The 21,445-nt window shown below is 42.9% G+C and overlaps 2 protein-coding genes across 2 annotated transcripts in view; one reads left to right on the top strand and one right to left on the bottom strand.

Moving 5' to 3' along the window:
• LOC120909737 overlaps positions 1-21,445 on the top strand; it is an 857,992-nt gene that overhangs the window by 181,507 nt on the left and 655,040 nt on the right. The window lies entirely within an intron of this gene.
• The window catches only part of LOC120909738 (zinc finger protein 850-like), a 100,847-nt gene that overhangs the window by 70,293 nt on the left and 9,109 nt on the right, over positions 1-21,445 (bottom strand). The window contains exon 4 of the mRNA XM_040321465.1: positions 4,890-6,065. Coding sequence (XP_040177399.1) covers positions 4,890-6,065 — 1,176 coding nt within the window. The remainder of the gene's footprint in view (positions 1-4,889; positions 6,066-21,445) is intronic.

Genomic DNA, 21,445 nt, shown 5'->3' with positions numbered 1-21,445 from the left:
AGCACCCCAATAGTAGAGGAAGAGGTGGTCTGGTGACATGGAGAAGAAGACTCCGGTCAGTCTCTGGATCTCCATCATTGGAAACATGGTGAGACAACAAATACAGCGGGATGGTGGAGGAGATGTTGGTAGAAGACCCTGACCCCTGTATATGATATACTCCTGACCCCTATATATGATATACTCCTGACCTCTGTATATGATATACTCCTGATCTCTGTATATGATATACTCCTGACCTCTGTATATGATATACTCCTGACCTCTGTATATGATATACTCCTGACCACTGTATATGATATACTCCTGACCACTGTATATGATATACTCCTGACCCCTGTATATGATATACTCCTGACCCCTGTATATGATATACTCCTGACCCCTGTATATGATATACTCCTGACCCCTGTATATGATATACTCCTGACCTCTGTATATGATATACTCCTGATCACTGTATATGATATACTCCTGACCACTGTATATGATATACTCCTGACCTCTGTATATGATATACTCCTGACCCCTGTATATGATATACTCCTGACCACTGTATATGATATACTCCTGACCCCTGTATATGATATACTCCTGACCACTGTATATGATATACTCCTGACCTCTGTATATGATATACTCCTGACCCCTGTATATGATATACTCCTGATCACTGTATATGATATACTCCTGACCACTGTATATGATATACTCCTGACCCCTGTATATGATATACTCCTGACCACTGTATATGATATACTCCTGACCCCTGTATATGATAGACTCCTGACCTCTGTATATGATATACTCCTGACCTCTGTATATGATATACTCCTGACCACTGTATATGACATACTCCTGACCCCTGTATATGATATACTCCTGACCACTGTATATGATATACTCCTGACCACTGTATATGATATACTCCTGACCTCTGTATATGATATACTCCTGACCACTGTATATGATATACTCCTGACCCCTGTATATGATAGACTCCTGACCTCTGTATATGATATACTCCTGACCACTGTATATGACATACTCCTGACCCCTGTATATGATATACTCCTGACCACTGCACTCTAGACCCATTATTCAGGATTACCTCTAACCCGATGACCTACGAAGGCTTTTAACCACTTCCCACCCGGCCTATAGCAAAATGACGGCCGGAAAGTGGTTCAGTTATCCTGACTGCCCATTATGTGATGTCCAGCAGGATAAGCCGCAAACGCATGCCCTGCGGTGCACACAGCCCGGCGATCTCTGTTGTGGTGTATCAGTCTGACACACTGCAACACCGATCTCGATAAAGAGGCTCTGATGAAGGCTCTTTACCACATGATCAGCTGTGTCCAATCACAGCGTAAACAGGAAGAGCCGTTTATTGACTTCTCCTCATTCGCATCTGACAGTCGAGAGTAGAGGAGAGCCAATCGGCTGCTCTCCTGACAGGGGGGTCTGTGCTGATTGTTTATCAGTGCAGCCCCCCCACCCAGGCTGCCTACAAAGGATGCCCACCAGGTAAGCTACCCTGGATCACCTGGGATATGCCAATCAGTGCCCATTAGCAATGCCTGCCAGTGCCATCATTGATGCATATCAGTGCCACTCATATATACCCATCAGTGCAGCCTTTCAGTGCCCATCAGTGTTGCCTATCAGTGCCACCTATGAGTGCCCATCATCGCTGCATATCAGTGCCCATTGTCAGTGCCCACCAGTGCCATCTCATTGGTGCCGCCTCATCAGTGCCCATCAGTGAAGGAGAAAACGTACTCATTTACAAAATTTTATAACAGAAACAAAGAGAAATGTTTTGTTATTATTATTAATTCATTACGTTCCATTTGTTTAGATGCGGCATTCGTTATTTCTGGTAATTCGTAACTTCGGATAAAATTCATATTCATTACGTTCACTAACAGCAAAATTTGAAAGAAAATTCCGATACCGATAATTTGTTATTATTTCTGATTTTCGAATTTCCGGATTTTCAAATTTATTCGAAATTAATGAATGTCGATCATAACTAATGACCCGAAAAACGAAGAAACAAATGAAAGGAAAACAAAGAAATGTTGGGTCAGTGCACATGTCTACAGCTTAGTAGATGATAAATTAGACAGATAACTGAGAAGCCGCAGACGTCACTCGCTAACAAGCTTTTCGATGTTTTACGAAGTTCCAAGGAATGTCTATACAAGAGGAAATCTATATGTTGTAAACGCCTAGAAGAGGCCACTTGGCATCCTGGCGTGAGTCGCTCCTTTCCCTGGTGAAATAAAAGGTTTGTTTTCCTGGAGTCCGTGTCCGGAGTCCATTCCTGGTTTCCCAGAACTCAAAGAGCCGTTTTGCTGCAACATTTATCTGGTGCATTGGCCGGGAAACCAGGTGTGACGGCTGTGACAGGTGACAACACCACCAGCAATTCTTCTCATTCCACCGACACACACAACTTTTTTTTCTCTTCAATACATTTTTTTATTATAATTTTTACTTTTAAACAGATTACAGTCATAGAATCAGGAAATAGTAAAAATGTAGAAATGCGATTGGTCAGGAAAATGACTTGTCTGGAATGTGGAGGCGGAGTCATACAATACAATACACAACGTGTTCCATTATTATAACAAAGTATTGTAGAAAAGATCACACCATAGAAAATGGGGGAAAAGGAGAAAATAAACCCGGATATTAAGGGGGAATTTGTGTACGAGGAACACCTTAACAATCACCACCATTTTATTCTTCAGGGTGTTAGAAAAAATATATAATGTTTGGGGGTTTTAAGTCATTTTCTAGCAAAAAAAATGTTTAATCTTGAAAGGACAAAGTCTGAAAAACAGGCCCCGGTCCTTAAGTGGTTAATAATCAATTCCACTTCTATATCCCGGGAGGAAGGACATGAAAGAAAAAACACAAGTACCATAGTGCTCTCTGCTTCTGAATTTATTATAAAAGCCCCCCCTAAAAAGTTACACTTACAATAAAAACAGCAAGTATCAGATCACCAGCTCACTCACCGCCGATCGACATTCACATTAGATTTTATTAATGATTGATTGTAATATGTTTATAAAGTGATATAAGCTCATGAAATGTGAGAGGGGTAACTCGGTTCGTTGGTCTAGGGGTACGATTCTCGCTCGGGGTGCGAGAGGTCCCGTGATCAAATCCTGGACAAGCCGTAGTTTTATATATTATTATTATTTTTTAGGATCGGTGTACAATTGATTTTTCATATATGTGATTGATTCATACATATTTATATTTTCTATAATAATTTTTAATGAATGGACAACGAGGTCCTAATAAAGATAGAATTTGTCCCGGTAGATAAAGATATACATAGGAACATCTTTTCATTTTATTTTAGACTTGTTTTTTTATTGTATGTATATGGCGATACATCGCACACTCATGTGGAGATTAGATTGTAACGGGACATTACCACGGAGCTCAGCGGTGTGATCGAGTGAGAGCGCCCTGCTGGTTTGCAGATTCGGGTGACACGCTCTCCAGCTCTATGAAATGTCAGCTCTGTAGTCACAGGAAGAGGGCGTGTCCTCACACACTGTGGTGATGCCTGAAGGGTTGCCTAGGCAACAGGCAGGTATATAAGGTTTCACCTCATTTGACCCACCCATCTACTGACGAAGGCCAATGAGAGGTCGACACGCGTTTAGAAGGGAGGAGCCCTATCTGTGACGTCAGGTGAAGCGCCGTGGGTCTAGATCGGCGGTGAATGAGCTGGTGATTTGATACTTGCTGATTTTATTGTTATTTCTTGTAAGTGTAACTTTTTAGGGGACTCTTGCTATGACTAAGCACTAGTTTCAGTGCGAAACGCGTCAGCTGTCGGGTTTTATTTTGCTGTGACTTGTAGTGCTTTCCTTCCTTTAATAAAGGCGACAATTTGTTCAGAGTGCGGCTGTCCAGAGACAATTTTTGTTCCTGTGTAACTTTTTAGGGGGGGGTCTTTTATAATAAATTCAGAAGCAGAGAGCACTATGGTACTTGTGTTTTTTCTTTCATGTCCTTCCCCCCGGGATATAGAAGTGGAATTGATTATTAATAAGTGAATGGAGGAAGGTGGTGTTTGGAGACAATTTATACGTTGATTCCCCACACAGAGGTGCAGTCTGGAGACTGTAGGAATTACTACCATTGGTAAAGTGGACGGATCGTGATCGGACACGAGGAGTGATCTGTCTATGAGTTTTATACTCACCCTTGAGGTGAGCATGCATTTTAGCAGGTGGGGGTGCGCACTGAATATTGGATCCATTTAAATCGGATTTTTCACAGCGGTGACAGCTTTGGAAACCTCCATATGAACTGTTTTTTTTATCATTTATTTCTTTTTTCATAAATAGTTTTATGGAATGTATAATTATTTGTTTCTATAAGATTTATAGATACGCAGCGCTGCACTATTTTCACACAATTAATACGCAGCTTCTACTTTTCAGAGGTGCGATATCCTTCTCTGTACAATCCGTGTTTTATTGATTGCATGGAAAATTGGAATTTTCTGAGATTGTGGATTTGGGGTTTTCATGAGCTGGAAGCCACAATCATCACAATGATGACAAATCACGGCTTGAACCCTCTTGCTTTGCATGTAATGAGTCTCTCTCATATATTCGTCTCGCCTTTTAAGTTGCATTAGTGAAATAAATGAACTTTTGCACCATATTCAAATTTTTCGAGTTTCACCCGTATATCAGGGTGTGCTTCTTCCCCACATGTCCAGCAACATTCACATACAAGACATTTCCCGCACTCACTAATACACCTCGAGGGTTGTGTGGGACCCCTGATGTACAAGAAGACAGGACTTCAGTGAGGAACATTTCCCTCACTCAGGACAGGCATACGGCTTCTCCCCCGTGTGAGATCTCTGATGTTTGTAAAGATGGGACTTATCTGAAAAACATTTCCCGCACTCAGGACAGGAAAAAGGCTTCTCCCCCGAGTGAGATCTCTGATGTATGGAAAGATTGGTCTTATATTCAAAACATTTCCCGCACTCAGAACAGGAAAAAGGCTTCACCACCATGTGAGATCTCTGATGTATGGAAAGACTGGACTTCACTGAAAAACATTTCCCGCACTCAGAACAGGAAAAAGGCTTCTCACCCGTGTGAGATCTCTGATGTGTTGAAAGATTGTACTTCCGTGAAAAACATTTCCCACACTCAGAACAGGAAAAAGGCTTCTCCCCCGTGTGAGATCTCTGATGTTTGGAAAGACTGGACTTATATTCAAAACATTTCCCGCACTCAGAACAGGAAAAAGGCTTCACCACCATGTGAGATCTCTGATGTGTGGAAAGATCGGACTTCACTGAAAAACATTTTCCGCACTCAGGACAGGAAAATGGCTTCTCTCCCGTGTGTGATCTGTGATGTCTGTAAAGATTGAACTTCTCTGAAAAACACTTCCCGCACTCAGAACAGGAAAAAGGCTTCTCCCCTGTGTGAGATCTCTGATGTTTGGAAAGAACGGACTTATGTAAAAAACATTTCCCACACTCAGAACAGGAAAAAGGCTTCTCCCCCGTGTGAGATCTCTGATGTGCGGAAAGACTGGACTTCTCTGAAAAACATTTCCCGCACTCAGAACAGGAAAAAGGCTTCTCACCCGTGTGAGATCTCTGATGTTTGGAAAGACTGGACTTCTCTGAAAAACATTTCCCACACTCAGAACAGGAAAAAGGCTTCTCCCCCGTGTGAGATCTCTGATGTGTGGAAAGATGGGTCTTCTGTAAAAAACATTTCCCACACTCAGAACAGGAATACGGCTTCTCCCCTGTGTGAGATTTCTGATGTCTCTTAAGACTGGACTTCTCTGAAAAACATTTCCCACACTTAGAACAGGAAAAAGGCTTCTCACCCGTGTGAGATCTCTGATGTTTGGAAAGATCGGACTTCTCTGAAAAACATTTCCCACACTCAGAACAGGAAAAAGGCTTCTCACCCGTGTGAGATCTCTGATGTTTGGAAAGACTGGACTTCACTGAAAAACATTTTCCGCACTCAGGACATGGAAATCTCTTATGTGTTGGAAAGACAGCACCGTCCCGCACAGTCTGAGGTTCCTCAGGATAAGAGGAATACGATGGTCCGGCACCGTCCCACACAGTCTGAGGTTCCTCAGGATAAGAGGAATACGATGGTCCGGCACCGTCCCTCACAGTCTGAGGTTCCTCAGGATAAGAGGAATACGATGGTCCGGCACCGTCCCGCACAGTCTGAGGTTCCTCGGGATAAGAGGAATACGATGGTCCATCTACACTGTGTGGTGCCGGATGGACATTTGAGGTAGTCGGATTTTCTCCTGGACTATACTGTGTGATGTCCTCATCTTCTACTTTACAGTCTGGAGACAAAGTGAGACAATCCTCTGAGGTTTTCCTCATCTCCCGTCCATCTACTAAAATAGAAATACAAAGATTATTACTAGACATGAGCTGATTGGTTCCCCTAAACCAGGACTCCGCCCACATCAGGCAGCTTTGTCTCTGAGGATCTTACAATTCCCCCCTCAAGGTAACTAGTAAATGGGTCCTCTGATCTCCTACCAGATCATTTCTTTATTCATGGACCTTGGTCAGAGAGTGAGGAAACAACTAGAACTGTCTTTTATAGGAGTGACAGTGATGAGGGGATTATAGGACGAGGGTCAGGAGTATGTAATGTACAACATAGAGTATATAGTGCAGGGGTCAGGAGTATGGAATGTCCAACATAGAGTATATAGTGCAGGGGTCAGGAGTATGTAATGAACATGTAGCACCCTGGTGTTTAGGAAGGGTGGCTAATAAATTGAGATCACCAGGTGGTAGTTATCCTTGCTTATTGTTAGGAGATCTACTGATTCCTCTCTAACTTTGGATTTGCACCTTTTCTCTTCTGTCACTAGGTGGCACTAGACAAGGGTGTAGCAAGGTTGGATTATGAATGGATGGGGTGCCTCAGCCAATTTGCAGGGGTTTCTTTGGTCCCTTGGCCTGCTGGGAGAGACTATTAATTTGGGGGGAGTCAGGTGATCAAGGTTCTGTGCCACCTGAACAGCTGTCTGGGTGGACGTGTGTTATGTCGCCCGGGTTCTTAGGCCGGAAGGCTGAGGCCTATCCAGGAGCAAGAGAATCAGCGCAGGATTGGGACTGCAGGATTGGAGTCCAACTGAGAGTAAAGATTCAGCCGAACGGGGAACCAGTTGTGGTCGGAGGTGGAGGGGAAGATGTCGCCACTAAGGGACCATCCACCTTGTTACCGGAGACTACAGTTAGTAAGCTGGAGCCAGTACCAGAGCAATCTTCTCACCAGCCTGGGACAGTGAAGAAGTGGGAAAGCTTCAGCAGGGGCCCAGCAGGATAGTGGGGGTGACGCTTGAGGAGCATCAGTAAGTGCCAAGCCAGGGGCCCAGCAGGATAGCGGGGGAGACGCTCGAGGAATATACAGCAGGTTAGCTGTAGAAGAGCTCAGGAGATTCAGTGGCCACTGAATCTGGAAGTCCAGTGAGTAGGGAGGAGCCTAACACCTCCCGGTTCGGTTTGCGGCAGAACAAGCGAATAGACCGAAAGTTTGTGCGAACATTTGAACACCGTTAAAGTTTTTGGGGCCCGAACGTGAAAAAACAAAAGTGCCCGCAGGCTCTATATACTCTGAACAGCAGTATACAGGCGGTCCCCGGGTTACAAACAAGACAGGGACTGGAGGTTTGTTCTTAAGTTGAATCTGTTTGTAATTTGGAACTGGTACATTTTGTAAGTGTAGCTCCAGCCAAAAAAATCAATTTTTAAGCTTTTTGGAAAACATGGGGAAGGGTTATCACCCCTGTAAAATTTGTTTTGCTGTCTGTGCCCCGTGTTCAGAAGATTTCACCTCACTTTCTGTCCCAATGACAATTGGATTTAGAAAATTTGGGGTTATTAGGGAAACAAGAATTGGTGATAAAGCATCAGTGGAGAGGAGACACCTTTTTCCCATATCAACTCTTACAGGAGAGAATTTCCCTTCCTAGGGGTAGATTTGCTCTCACTTCCTGTTGTCTCCGTCCGTTTGTAAGTAGGAGTCATTTGTAAATCGGATGTTTGAAAGTAGGGGACCGCCTGTATATACTATACGGCCTGCCCTATATACTCTGCAGAAAATTGGGCCTTAGCTGTTGGTGGTACCAGAACACAGTAAGTCCTCACCGTTACTCTTGGTGGGTGCAGGAACGGGCCCTGCTGTGAAATATTAGATCAAAAAATGTAATTAACAGGGGCATGTAAACAGGGGCAGAAAAATTGGGCCTTAGGCAGTGGTGGTAGTGCCCTAAAACAAAAATATTCTTAGAAGCTATCAACATGAACATTGAGGAGGAATAGGATAGTCACTCAGCATAATAGGATAGTCACTTAGCATAGGCAGTCTTCAAGGGATCCCACATCCATAGAAAAATCAATTGGTTACATCAGCATCAGGTGCTTGGTAGCTGGTGATCCAAGACTGATTCATTTTTATGAAGGTGAGCCGATCAACAGAGTCTGTGGACAGGCGCACTCTGTGATCAGTTACAAAGCCTCCAGCAGCACTGAATGTGCGTTGGATGCAGGACAGGCCAGTAGCTCAATTGCATATTGTGCAAGCTCTGGCTCAGCTGTGATTCCCCTGTTTTTAAACAAATTGGACAACGTTGTCTTATTTTTTAATTGTGTAAACCAATCCATCTATCTGTCACCCCTTTTTGATGAACTATTGCTGTGTGTTTTTCTATGATTAAAGTTCATTGTACCATCCATAGTGGTCTGTTTTGGTCTACTTTGAGAGAACTTTATTTTCTCACTTTTTTGCTAGATTTTTCTAGGCCATCAGAACTGCATTGACATAGTATTCTATGTGACTGAGACTTGGATATATGCACTGAACTATATGTAGATTTATATATACTACCTCTTTGTAAGGTATTTATAATCGGTTGATCCAGGCATTACTCCATATTTTTCACTCTGTCCAACAAGGCCAAGACATTGCCTTCCACATGCTGGTAGAGCGCCGGAATAGTGTTCTGTGAAAAGAAATGGAGTTTGGGAACCTGCCACTGAGGTACCGCACATTCCACAAATGGGGGCAGAGTCTACCAGCTGAAAAGGCAGCAGTTGCAGTGCTAGCAATTTAGCCAAGCTAGCATTCAGACGCTGAGCATGTGGATGGCTGGGACCAAATTTCTTTCTACGATTTAGCAACAGGGGTAGGGAAATATGCCTGCTACAATCGGATGTTGGGACACCTAATTCTACACCTTCATTCCTCTCAGTGCAGGTTTCTGAGAGGACTGAAGGTATAGTGGGGTTGGAGATCCCAGCTGATAAGGAGCAAGGAGAGGTCCGCCTTCTTCTTTCATGTGGGTCTTTTAGGTACGCTTGCCAACAGACTGCATGGGAGGTCATCATATGTCTGGTCAAGCATGTGTTGCCCAAGCGGTTGCTGTTTTGGCCACGCTTGATACGCTTCAGACTTAATGTTGCAAACAGCAACGGTGCGATCTGCTGCACATGTGTCAAAAAAGGCCCACACCAAAGAACTTTTCAAAATACGTGGGGAGTCAGAAGCGCCCTGCACATGCTTAGATCTGCAGTGTGATGCAATAGGGTGGCTGCCCTTAAGCTGCCCCCTGGAGGGCATCCTGCCTCATTGGAGATGTTCCTCCTCCTCCTCTCAGGCACCCAAGTAGAGTCAGTGACCTCATCATCCCTTCCCTCCTCCTCACTGGAGCAAACTTGGCAGTATGCTACAGCTGGGGGAACATGACTGCCAGTTTCTTGTCCTTCTTGGGCACCCCCTCTCTCTAGGCTCACGTTACTCCCTTCCTCAACCTGGGTCCCATCATCAGAGCCTTCAAAACGCTGCGCATCCTCCAGCAGCATGTACCCGACACTGTAGTCGAACAGTTCGGGAGACTTCTCTGTGCATGATGGTGGGGATAGGGAAGGATTGAGTGATGACATGGAGCCAATGGAATAGGCCGCTGTGGCAGCTGCATTGGCAGGCAAACTACTCTGAGCAGACTGTGTATATATATATATTAGCTGAATACCCGGCGTTGCCCGGTCTTCCTATCTTAACCTCTTGGGGAGGAAAATCATAGTAATATAAATATACCCATCTTTTATATAAGGGTGTAGGTAAGGGTTAATGTAACTGTCATATATTTTTATTTGGCATATAAGTAATATGTGCACCAGGTATTATTGAAATATCTCCAGGCGTACAGAAGTTATGTGGGAACATACATTTCCCATTGATTTGCATGGGACTTTAAACAAAAACCCCGACCCTCACAAATGGGGGTAGTTAAGGGATAAATTAACTATCCTATAGTGTAAGTGCACATATAAGTAACATGTGACCAAGTGTTATGGAAATATGTACAGCCGTTTGGAAGTTCTGAAGTAACATGTATTTCCCATAGAGTTGAATGGGACTTTAAAGAAAAACCCCGACCATGGCAAATGGGGGTGGGTAAGGGTTAAACCACCTATCCTATGTTTGTTGCTGACATATAAGTAACATGTGTGCCAAGTTTCATGTTAATATCTTTAGCCGTTTGGACGTGATGCTGGAACATACATACATACACACGTTGAGTTTTATATATATAGATATAATTGAATGCACTGCAGCTCACTGAGTCCCCTGCCTGCTCAATCTAAATGACACTCTGTCTCTGTCCACGCCAACAACACACTACACAGGGCTGACGTGCATGCAGCCTTATATAGTGTGGGGCGTGGACTTGGTCCCCCTGAGCCATGATTGGCCAATTATGGCTCTCTTTGCTGACGGCGCTGGGATTGGCCAAAGAATGCGGGTCATAGTGCATGCTTTGGCCAATCATCACACAGCAATGAACTGCGATCTCGCAGTACATTATGGTGCGTGACGCGGCGCTCGAATTTGGCGCGAACACCCCATAATGTTCGTCTTTCGATGAACGGGCGAACAGCCAATGTTAGAGTGGAACTCATGTTCGACCCGAACATAAATCTCATCCCTACTAGTGAGAGACCGGGAGCTCAGGGAGAGAAGATCTGCAGTGAGAGACTGTGTGAGAAGAAGAGAACTATTCTGTGTTACCAAGAGTTATGTAGAACTAGCGTTAGTGACTGCAACAAGATTTGTTACCATAGGAGACAGCGGTCCTACCTATACAGAAGTGGTGTCCGGCTGGAGGCCTTCCACTGTATAGCAGTCTACCTATAGAAGTCTTGGAGTCTGCCAATTGTCATTACATCTACTCAAATGTGTCCTGGCCCTAAACCGGCTCTCCAACCGTTCTTGTTCATGTAATGTACAACATAGAGTATATAGTGCAGGGGTCAGGAGTATGTAATGTACAACATAGAGTATATAGTGCAGGGGTCAGGAGTATGTAATGTACAACATAGAGTATATAGTGATGGGTCAGGACTCATGATATTGGTATTCAGTAATCAGTGGCGGATGAAATGATTACTGGAGACAAGTTGCAGAGATCCCACACCCCTGCCTCCCATCTCCTGAGACTGCACTCAGTGACTTGGGTCTGAGACTATACAGACATATCCCTCCACCCGGCACAGCCAGCAAATAACAGAGCAAGTAACCCAGGAGAATTGTTCTGTCAGAGATCTCACTAGACCCGGGCATGGGGCAGAAGACCCAAGGTACATACCCCAGGTGTCTAGGTCAAGCAAACCCTATGGTGAAAATCAACATTTTGCTGCCAGCTGAACCCCAGAATCTCCATAAATCCAGTCTAGAGACATAAATTGTGTCTGCAGCACAGAGAAGGAAGATTATCCGAGAGAAATACAGGAATACGGGGAACACAGCTCAGGAAAGTGACCAGGGGATTACAGGCTGATATCACCCAGTCCTCGCCCTACTCTGGACCAATCAGTGAACAGTATGGGTGGAGGAATGGATTTAGTGTTAATGACCCACCTGTGCTGATCTCTGTAGGAGTGTCCTCCTCTATAAATGTCCCCGTTATTCCATCCTCCTCCATAGACTGCTGATCATCCCTCACATACGTCTCTTCTTCTTCTGATTTCACCTCAAATTCTATATCGATTGGATCTCCACTCTAAACCAAGAGAATGAGAGAGAATATCATCTGTAAGATATAAACTTACATACAAAATCCACACATCATCTCCACCAGTCCATGTTCTAGATGCTCCGCCCCACCGACCTTGTAACAGTGGGGGATGGTGTGACCTTCCTGTGTGGAATCCCGGGAATACAGAGGACGGGGACATCTCTCTGGTTGGTTCCTGGTATTAGGTGGCTCCATCATATCCTTGTGTCCTTCTGATAACTCCTCCATCACTCCATACTCCTCATCCTCCTCTTTATACTCTTCTTTAACAACAATATTATAATCCCCGAGGTTTCCACTCTGAATATAGAATAAAACATTGATTGTAATAAACATGTTTGTGTATAAATCATAACCACCAATAATTGTTCCTCATCTACCTGATGATGGTGGGGGATGGTGTGTTCTTCCTCCATCACCCCATCCTCATCATCCTCCTCTTTTATCTCTTCTTTAACCTCAACTTTAGGATCTCTCAGGTCTCCACTCTGAATATAGAATAAAAATTATATCAATGGTAACAATGCAGATAATGTACAGATCCTAATGATACTATCAGTGATTGTTCCTCATCTACCTGGTGGGGGATGGTGTGACCTTCCTGTGTGGAATAATCCCGGGAATACAGAGGACGGGGACATCTCTCTGGTGGGTTCCCATTACTGGATCCATCTGTAGGAAACACACACACTGACTGAATACATTGTTTCTATGTGTTTATCAGATGATGGGGGATCTAGGTGGAGCCTCCGTACTGCTCTCTCCTTTACAATAAAGTCTCCTCTTACCCGGTGATGTGAGGGGCGGCTGATTGTCCATCATGACGTCCTTGTAGAGATCCTTGTGTCCTTCTAAATACTCCTGCATAGGGAAATAGACAGTGACATCACCTGATACTTACAAAGATAAAGTCATCATCCAGACACATCCCTTGTGTTGAACCTTCACAGACATCAGGAATAGTTATTTCCTCCTCCATAAAGATTATAAAATCAAAAACATGTATCATAAGTCCACCTCTAAATAAAACCCCCAACCCGTATTATCGTATAATCTGTTAGTATAAACTGAAATGAAGAGAATGTTCCGGCCCTGTAAGTGGGGGAATGTTCTGACCCTGAAGGGGTTAATCTAGGTTTCCACACTATATATGTGTGTATCATCATCTGCTGGAGATAAAAGACGTCACAGTGACTATGGAGGAAGAGGACGGACATGACGGGGTTACTGGGTGTAAATAGAAGATAAGATCTTATTACCTCCTCTGCTGCCGAATCCAAAGATGTCTCCTCACTACTTCCTCCCGACTCACCTCTCACCCGGAACTTCCTGTCTGTCCCTGACATCACTTCCTGTCTTCCATAGAGACTTCTTCTCTCTATGGTAGAAGTGAGATCACCATCTTGTGGAGATCAGAGGAACTGCAGCCCAGAGAAACGTCTCATAGGTGTCCTTTTATGAAAGTGCGGTAAAATACCGCTATTCAGTTCTCAGGCATTCTCAGGGAAGATCGCTCTCCTCTGAGTGCCTGTTTATGAAGCTTTGTAGATCGATTCTCATGTTGAGATGAGGAGCGATCTACAAAACGACTGGAAACTCCTGAGAACTGCTTCTCTCACTGTAATCTGGCGTGATGTAGCGAGATTACAGTATGAGGAAGTGAAAAATACAGAAAAAGTTGAACACGAATCAGCACACATTATACACCACATATTAATAAAATAATAAAGTTACATTCCCACCAAACAATATACATTAACCTAATTATTAAAAAAACATTGTTTTTATCAATATTTAAAGCTCATACATGTGCCTATTTACATGTGAATGGTGTATAGGAAATGAATGGAATCCCACATATGTAATGCAGCTATACACCATTCATATCAATGAAAAATACATTTATAATCATTACATTTTAATAAAGTATACAAATATAAACCCGTATAACTGAAATAGAACAGTCCATGGGTAAAATCATATTTTAGGGTTTACAATTTTTTTAAATAATAAATTAAAAATTATATAAAAATGACTTTAATAGCATTTTAACATTTTAATGCAGGTAGACTAATATATATATATATATGTGTGTGTATCTATAGATATAGATACACATAGAAATAAACACACACACACATATATATATGCTATATGATGATATATACACATATACATACACTATAAATTCCTAAGCTGCTCATTTTGGGGGGTGTATTGGGGGGAAGATGGGATCTGACTGTATAGCTGCTTGTGTGTGAAGCATGGAAGACAAAAGACTTCCTTCTTCCTCCACAATACTCAGCCAGCTTCGGCTTCTCTCTCGGATTCTCCACCTCTGAGATGGTGAATCAGAAAGTGAGAATTCTGTCACAGATCGGCAGTGAGGTGCTGAGATCGCACCTTCATAAACTGCTTTCCGTTTCTGTGACAGTCAGTTACAGATTCTCACTGTGCTGAGATAATCGGTGGAGAGAACATGTTCTCCGCTGATTACCTCAGCTTCATAAACTGTGTATGACCTGAGATCAGCGGTGAGAATCGGGATCGCCGCTGATCTCACTTTCATAAAAGGACACCATAGTCTGAACACGGCCTTGTGCTGTGTGTGTATGTACTGTACAGAGGCGGCTCTCTAATTAGGCAAGTTAGGTGGTCACCTATAGGGATCTTGTGGCCACCAAATTTGTGTACCAAATGTGAGGGAGAAAATGTCCCCTGGTTGGTGTCCCCGGGCCGGACTGGCTGTAGGAAATTCCGGGGCCGAATGTCCTAACAAGAACTGCCTTCACCCAAGCTTCCCTTTCACTCACTGCCCCGCCCACCACATACTCTGCCAATCAGATGTTACATCACAACAGGGCTCTGCAGCCCTGTATCCAATGAGGGTGCTGCCAACATCTCCCTTCTCACCCACCGTGTGTGCCTGGCACTCTGTACTGTGTATGCAGCGAGTGCTCAGAGGGGAATGAAGATGCCGGGAGGAGACCAGAGATGACAGGGGTGGTGTGCCTAGGACTGGAAACAGATGAATGTCCGCATTGTCTTTGGCCATCTCCTGTATCATGTCTGCACAGTCTCTGACCATCTCCTATAGTAATTCAAGGAGGGGAGGGGTTGGTTAAAGAACCTGGGGGAAGAATAAAGGAGAGGGGAGAAAAGAAGAAAGAGAAGAAAAATGAGAAGGAAGAAGAAAAAAGGAGAGAAAGAGAGAGAAAGGGAGACGCAGAGGGGGAGGAAAATTAAAGTGGAAACACAAGGATAGCACTCACATGGGCCACATCTGTAGTAATATTAGGGGAGAAACAATATCAAGCAAGTGGACATTGATGGTCAGACTTTAAGGCCAAGGAAGTATGGTTTTGTAAAAATATATAATTTAATAGCATATAAATAAATTAAACAGGATATACAAAAAATAAATAAATACAAGAAAAATTATCACAAATTAATCAACAGCAAGTGACCACTGTACATTCCTCCGAAGTCGCCAACGCACGTTTCGCCGTGGGGCTTCTTCAGGGCGAGGATGAGGAATATAAAGTTAGCAGAGAGATAGAAACTTATCTGCAATGATACAGTGTGGCACATTAGTAAAACAGAAATATTAATCGAAATACAGAATTAAAATGAAATGAATTGAGGTGTCATAGTGTGTATTTACATGGCTGGTGGTCCCTCGACGGATGCGTCCACGGGGCATATAAGATACAGATGGAGATAAAACAGGTCGGGAGATAAGCTTAGGCACAAGCTTCCATATATCGAGAATCTAGTTGACAAAAATATATATATATATATATAGCAGTAATTAAATATGATATATGAATTCTTATCGTAGCTGCTGTAAACGTGCAGACACAGATACCATATAAAAAATAGTGAAGATAGAGTAAATAGTAAAGATAAGGGATAAAACAGAGAAAACACTAAAGACCTGCATATGTGTATATGCATGCATAAACCTAGATGCACATACATGCACGCACATATACAAAAGAAAAAGAGGGGGAGGAAAAGGGAAAAAGATAGAAAAAAATTATATGTAAATAAAATAAAATAATAAAATAATATGGAGGAAATGAAGTAAGGTAGAGAATCATGTGAACAAATGCACTGGATATCACTACTACATAGCTCCTGCGGTGTTAATATAAAGACAAAACGGCCACCATAATCACCTTGGGTAAGTCGAAAGAGTCAAGACTAAAAGTCCAAAGAGTGGAAAATATGTACCACAGGGAGAGTAGTTACTCGGACTGTAATAATAAAAAAATATAACGAAAGAAGCTATTAAACAGCCTTTAAAGATTAACATTTATGATGAAAGTAAAGAGTTAACCAAAAGATCCAGGTTACCTATTTTTATGAAGTCCTGAGCAAACTGGGACAGCAGATGGCAGTATAACAGCAATGTGGGGGGGCTTACATAAAGAAACCCTTTCTGTAACAGCATTTACATGGGGCGTTAGTACAGGCCTGTTAAGATGAAACAATGTGTCCATTTAATAGGTCATTCTCAAGTGTGATGAAATTGAGGGAACAATTTGGAGCAGGAGAAGTGACTTACCCTATAACTGATTGCAGCAATGCGTCTGTGTCCCAGGGTGTACACACGGTAACACAGCGCCATTGCATGAGCATCAGGTTTATATAGGCTGTGGGATCACATGGACGTATGACGTGATGACGTCATAGATGCGCGCCGTTTCGATAGCACGGCGCATAAATAAAGATCCCACTAAGGCGGAGTATTATGGCATATCGCCCAAAACGGCCTATAAAGTCCAGGGCATAAAACAACAAGAAACATATATGCCTAGACAGAAACCGCACAGGAATGGCCATTATGGTTTGACTACCCAATGAACATAAGGCATATAGTAGTGAATTAGGATATTTAGCATAGCTTAACTATAATGATTAGTATTGATGCTAGGGCTGCCATCTAGCGGTTATGTAGGGGAATTCATCCCCAATAGTAAACTGGATGGAAAAGACCTAGTTAATGGTCCATTAGGTATAGTATGTAGTAGTATGTTTAATGTCACTAGTGTGTGTGGAAAGATGGTACACATGATATTCCAAATGAAAGGAAGAAAAGAAAAAGAAGAAAAAATATAAATGAAAACTGTATCTGCACATAGAAAGCAGCATATGTCAATTATTGACAATATTGACAATATTGACTAATACCGCTGTCAACCGAATATCAATTAAGAAAGCCTCGAGCGTAACAAATAAATTCAACCTCATTAAAGATTTATATTTATTTGCACGAAAACTTACATTGAAATTTATGTATGACAGGGAAAGAAAAGAAAAACTGGCCGAAGTCGTCAACCAGGAGATCTGGAAAAACTTCACAGTTGCCGACTTTCGAGCTCTCAAAACCCTCATTTCTTTACTGGATGAGAACGATGTCCCTCCAGAACAGGAGATTGTACCTGAGACATATGAAGTGAGGGGAGAGAGATTGCAGCTTTCTATGTACAAGCAGGACCTAGAAACATTGGAAAAAGCAGTGAAGAAAAAATCTCTCAACTTCCCCTCCCTCCATACAAACTCCAATATTTGGGCGTTTCTCATCCAGACAATAAAAGAGGTAGAATCACTCTCCCTGGTCAAACGTACAAACTCTAAATTTGTCGCCAAACATGAACTAGCTTTAGACACACTTAGTAAAAATCCCGAAATAATTGTTAAACCGTCTGACAAAGGCGGAAATGTGGTTCTAATGGATGACCTACAATACAGGAATATGTGTTGGGACATCCTAAAAAATCGCACTTGGTATTTACCTATTAACAAAGAAATTATTACTAAATTCAATCAACAATTCGATGATTTAATTCAACTAGCACTCTTTGATGGATCAATTACTAAAGCTATTTTTGATGGTATTCAAGTTCCCCACCCCAGAATTCCAACTTTTTATGCCCTCCCAAAAACACACAAAAACTTACTACAACCTCCAGGCCGCCCTATAATATCTGGGGTTGGCTCCAAAACCGAAAGAGCTAGCATATTCATTGACCAATACCTTAGGCCCCATGTAACATCCTTACCATCTTATATTCAGGATACACCGGACCTACTCAGGACTATTGACGGACTTTCAGTACCTTGGATGCCTTCTGGTGTCAATAGATGTGGAAGCCCTCTACTCCTCAATACCCCATAAAAAGGGCCTGGAAATGGTCTCTGGCTTTCTTGTTGAGAAAGGACCTAAAATGGACAAACTTAACTGCTTTGTGCTTAAATGCCTCTCCCATATCCTCACTAAAAATGTATTTTCCTTTGATGGGTCCCACCTCCTCCAGGTACAGGGCGTCGCGGTTTCTGTCTAGGCATATATGTTTCTTGTTGTTTTATGCCCTGGACTTTATAGGCCGTTTTGGGCGATATGCCATAATACTCCGCCTTAGTGGGATCTTTATTTATGCGCCGTGCTATCGAAACGGCGCGCATCTATGACGTCATCACGTCATACGTCCATGTGATCCCACAGCCTATATAAACCTGATGCTCATGCAATGGCGCTGTGTTACCGTGTGTACACCCTGGGACACAGACGCATTGCTGCAATCAGTTATAGGGTAAGTCACTTCTCCTGCTCCAAATTGTTCCCTCAATTTCATCACACTTGAGAATGACCTATTAAATGGACACATTGTTTCATCTTAACAGGCCTGTACTAACGCCCCATGTAAATGCTGTTACAGAAAGGGTTTCTTTATGTAAGCCCCCCCACATTGCTGTTATACTGCCATCTGCTGTCCCAGTTTGCTCAGGACTTCATAAAAATAGGTAACCTGGATCTTTTGGTTAACTCTTTACTTTCATCATAAATGTTAATCTTTAAAGGCTGTTTAATAGCTTCTTTCGTTATATTTTTTTATTATTACAGTCCGAGTAACTACTCTCCCTGTGGTACATATTTTCCACTCTTTGGACTTTTAGTCTTGACTCTTTCGACTTACCCAAGGTGATTATGGTGGCCGTTTTGTCTTTATATTAACACCGCAGGAGCTATGTAGTAGTGATATCCAGTGCATTTGTTCACATGATTCTCTACCTTACTTCATTTCCTCCATATTATTTTATTATTTTATTTTATTTACATATAATTTTTTTCTATCTTTTTCCCTTTTCCTCCCCCTCTTTTTCTTTTGTATATGTGCGTGCATGTATGTGCATCTAGGTTTATGCATGCATATACACATATGCAGGTCTTTAGTGTTTTCTCTGTTTTATCCCTTATCTTTACTATTTACTCTATCTTCACTATTTTTTATATGGTATCTGTGTCTGCACGTTGACAGCAGCTACGATAAGAATTCATATATCATATTTAATTACTGCTATATATATATATATATATTTTTGTCAACTAGATTCTCGATATATGGAAGCTTGTGCCTAAGCTTATCTCCCGACCTGTTTTATCTCCATCTGTATCTTATATGCCCCGTGGACGCATCCGTCGAGGGACCACCAGCCATGTAAATACACACTATGACACCTCAATTCATTTCATTTTAATTCTGTATTTCGATTAATATTTCTGTTTTACTAATGTGCCACACTGTATCATTGCAGATAAGTTTCTATCTCTCTGCTAACTTTATATTCCTCATCCTCGCCCTGAAGAAGCCCCACGGCGAAACGTGCGTTGGCGACTTCGGAGGAATGTACAGTGGTCACTTGCTGTTGATTAATTTGTGATAATTTTTCTTGTATTTATTTATTTTTTGTATATCCTGTTTAATTTATTTATATGCTATTAAATTATATATTTTTACAAAACCATACTTCCTTGGCCTTAAAGTCTGACCATCAATGTCCACTTGCTTGATATTGTTTCTCCTCTGACCATCTCCTGTATCATGTCCTCAGTCTCTGACCATCTCCTGTATCATGTCTGCACAGTCTCTGACCATCTCCTGTATCATGTCTGTACAGTCTCTGACCATCTCCTGTATCATGTCTGTACAGTCTCTGACCATCTCCTGTATCATGTCTGCACAGTCTCTGACCATCTTTTGTATCATGTCCTCAGTCTCTGACCATCTCCTGTATCATGTCCTCAGCCTCTAACCACCATTGTATCATGTCTGCAATCTCTTACTTAAACACACTGCTAATAGTATTACAACATTTCGATTCGGTGTACCTCTAGCAGACATGATACAAGAGATCAATGCAGCCTCGCCAGTGCAGCCTACCTGTGCCCATAAGATGCAGCCTCGCCAGTGCCTGTGGGATGCAGCCTACCAGTGCCTGCCTGTGCCCCGGATCAGAGCGGCGATCTCCCTGTGTCATGGAGCTGGATTTGAATTGCCTGGGCCGCAGTAAAAATGTCCCGCCTCTGGCCCCCCCCAAGGTAGCACTTGAAACACTACGGTTACCAGTGCACTTGGCATTTCCTAACTTCTTCCTATATTACTTGGCATCCCAGCTGGTGCTCATCCATGATTGGCTGTGCCCAGTTCCGGCCAATGCCTGTACCTCCACGGAGGGGGCCATCGCATCTTCCCTGGAAACCCTACATAATATTATCTACAGAGGCCGGGTCCCTGATTGCCCCGACACCTCTCTACTTGCCACTTCCCTTTCCTCTATATTGTCACAAAAGAATCCAAACACACCTGGCTGAAATCTCCCAACAACCCCCTGTGGTTTCACCCTAATCTGCAGGAACTGTACTCCCTTCCTGATCCCAATCGTTGGTACTCCAAGGGGGTTAAATATTTATGCCACCTGTACAACGCTCAGGGCTTTAAATCTTTTTCTCAGCTACGTTTAGACTTTGATCTACCGAGATCGTACCTATTTTATTATTACCAGCTCAGGCACGCTATCCATGCCCAGTTTGGCTCCCTGGACGATCCCACCGACCTGCCCCCATTGGAAAAACTGCTCAGACAGCCGGACCCCACTAAACTTGTCTCCACCTACTATGCAGCCCTAATGACTGACTTTAACCCAAGGTATCACAAAGCTCAGGTAAAGTGGACCTCTCCCTGGTAGACGAGGACTGGTCAGAATTTAGTGATACGTATAAAACTTCAGTTATTGCTTCCCCGGATCGCATCATACAGGTCAACATTTTTCATCTAACCCACCTCACTCTGGCTAGGTTACACAGGATGGGTCTCCTGCCCTCGGCTGCCTGTGTCCATGGCTGTGGCCAGGAGGCCGATTTCTTACACTGCTTCTGGTCATGCCCAGTAGTTCCGGGACTTCTGGGAGGAAGTGGGTGCTTTCATCTCATCGGCGCTAGGCCTCCCAAACATAA

This window comes from Rana temporaria, chromosome 8 (genome assembly GCF_905171775.1).
Source record: "Rana temporaria chromosome 8, aRanTem1.1, whole genome shotgun sequence".
NCBI classification, from domain to species: Eukaryota; Metazoa; Chordata; class Amphibia; order Anura; family Ranidae; genus Rana; species Rana temporaria.
The sequence above is the reverse complement of the archived record's forward strand: the minus strand, read 5'-3'. Positions and strand labels throughout refer to the sequence as shown.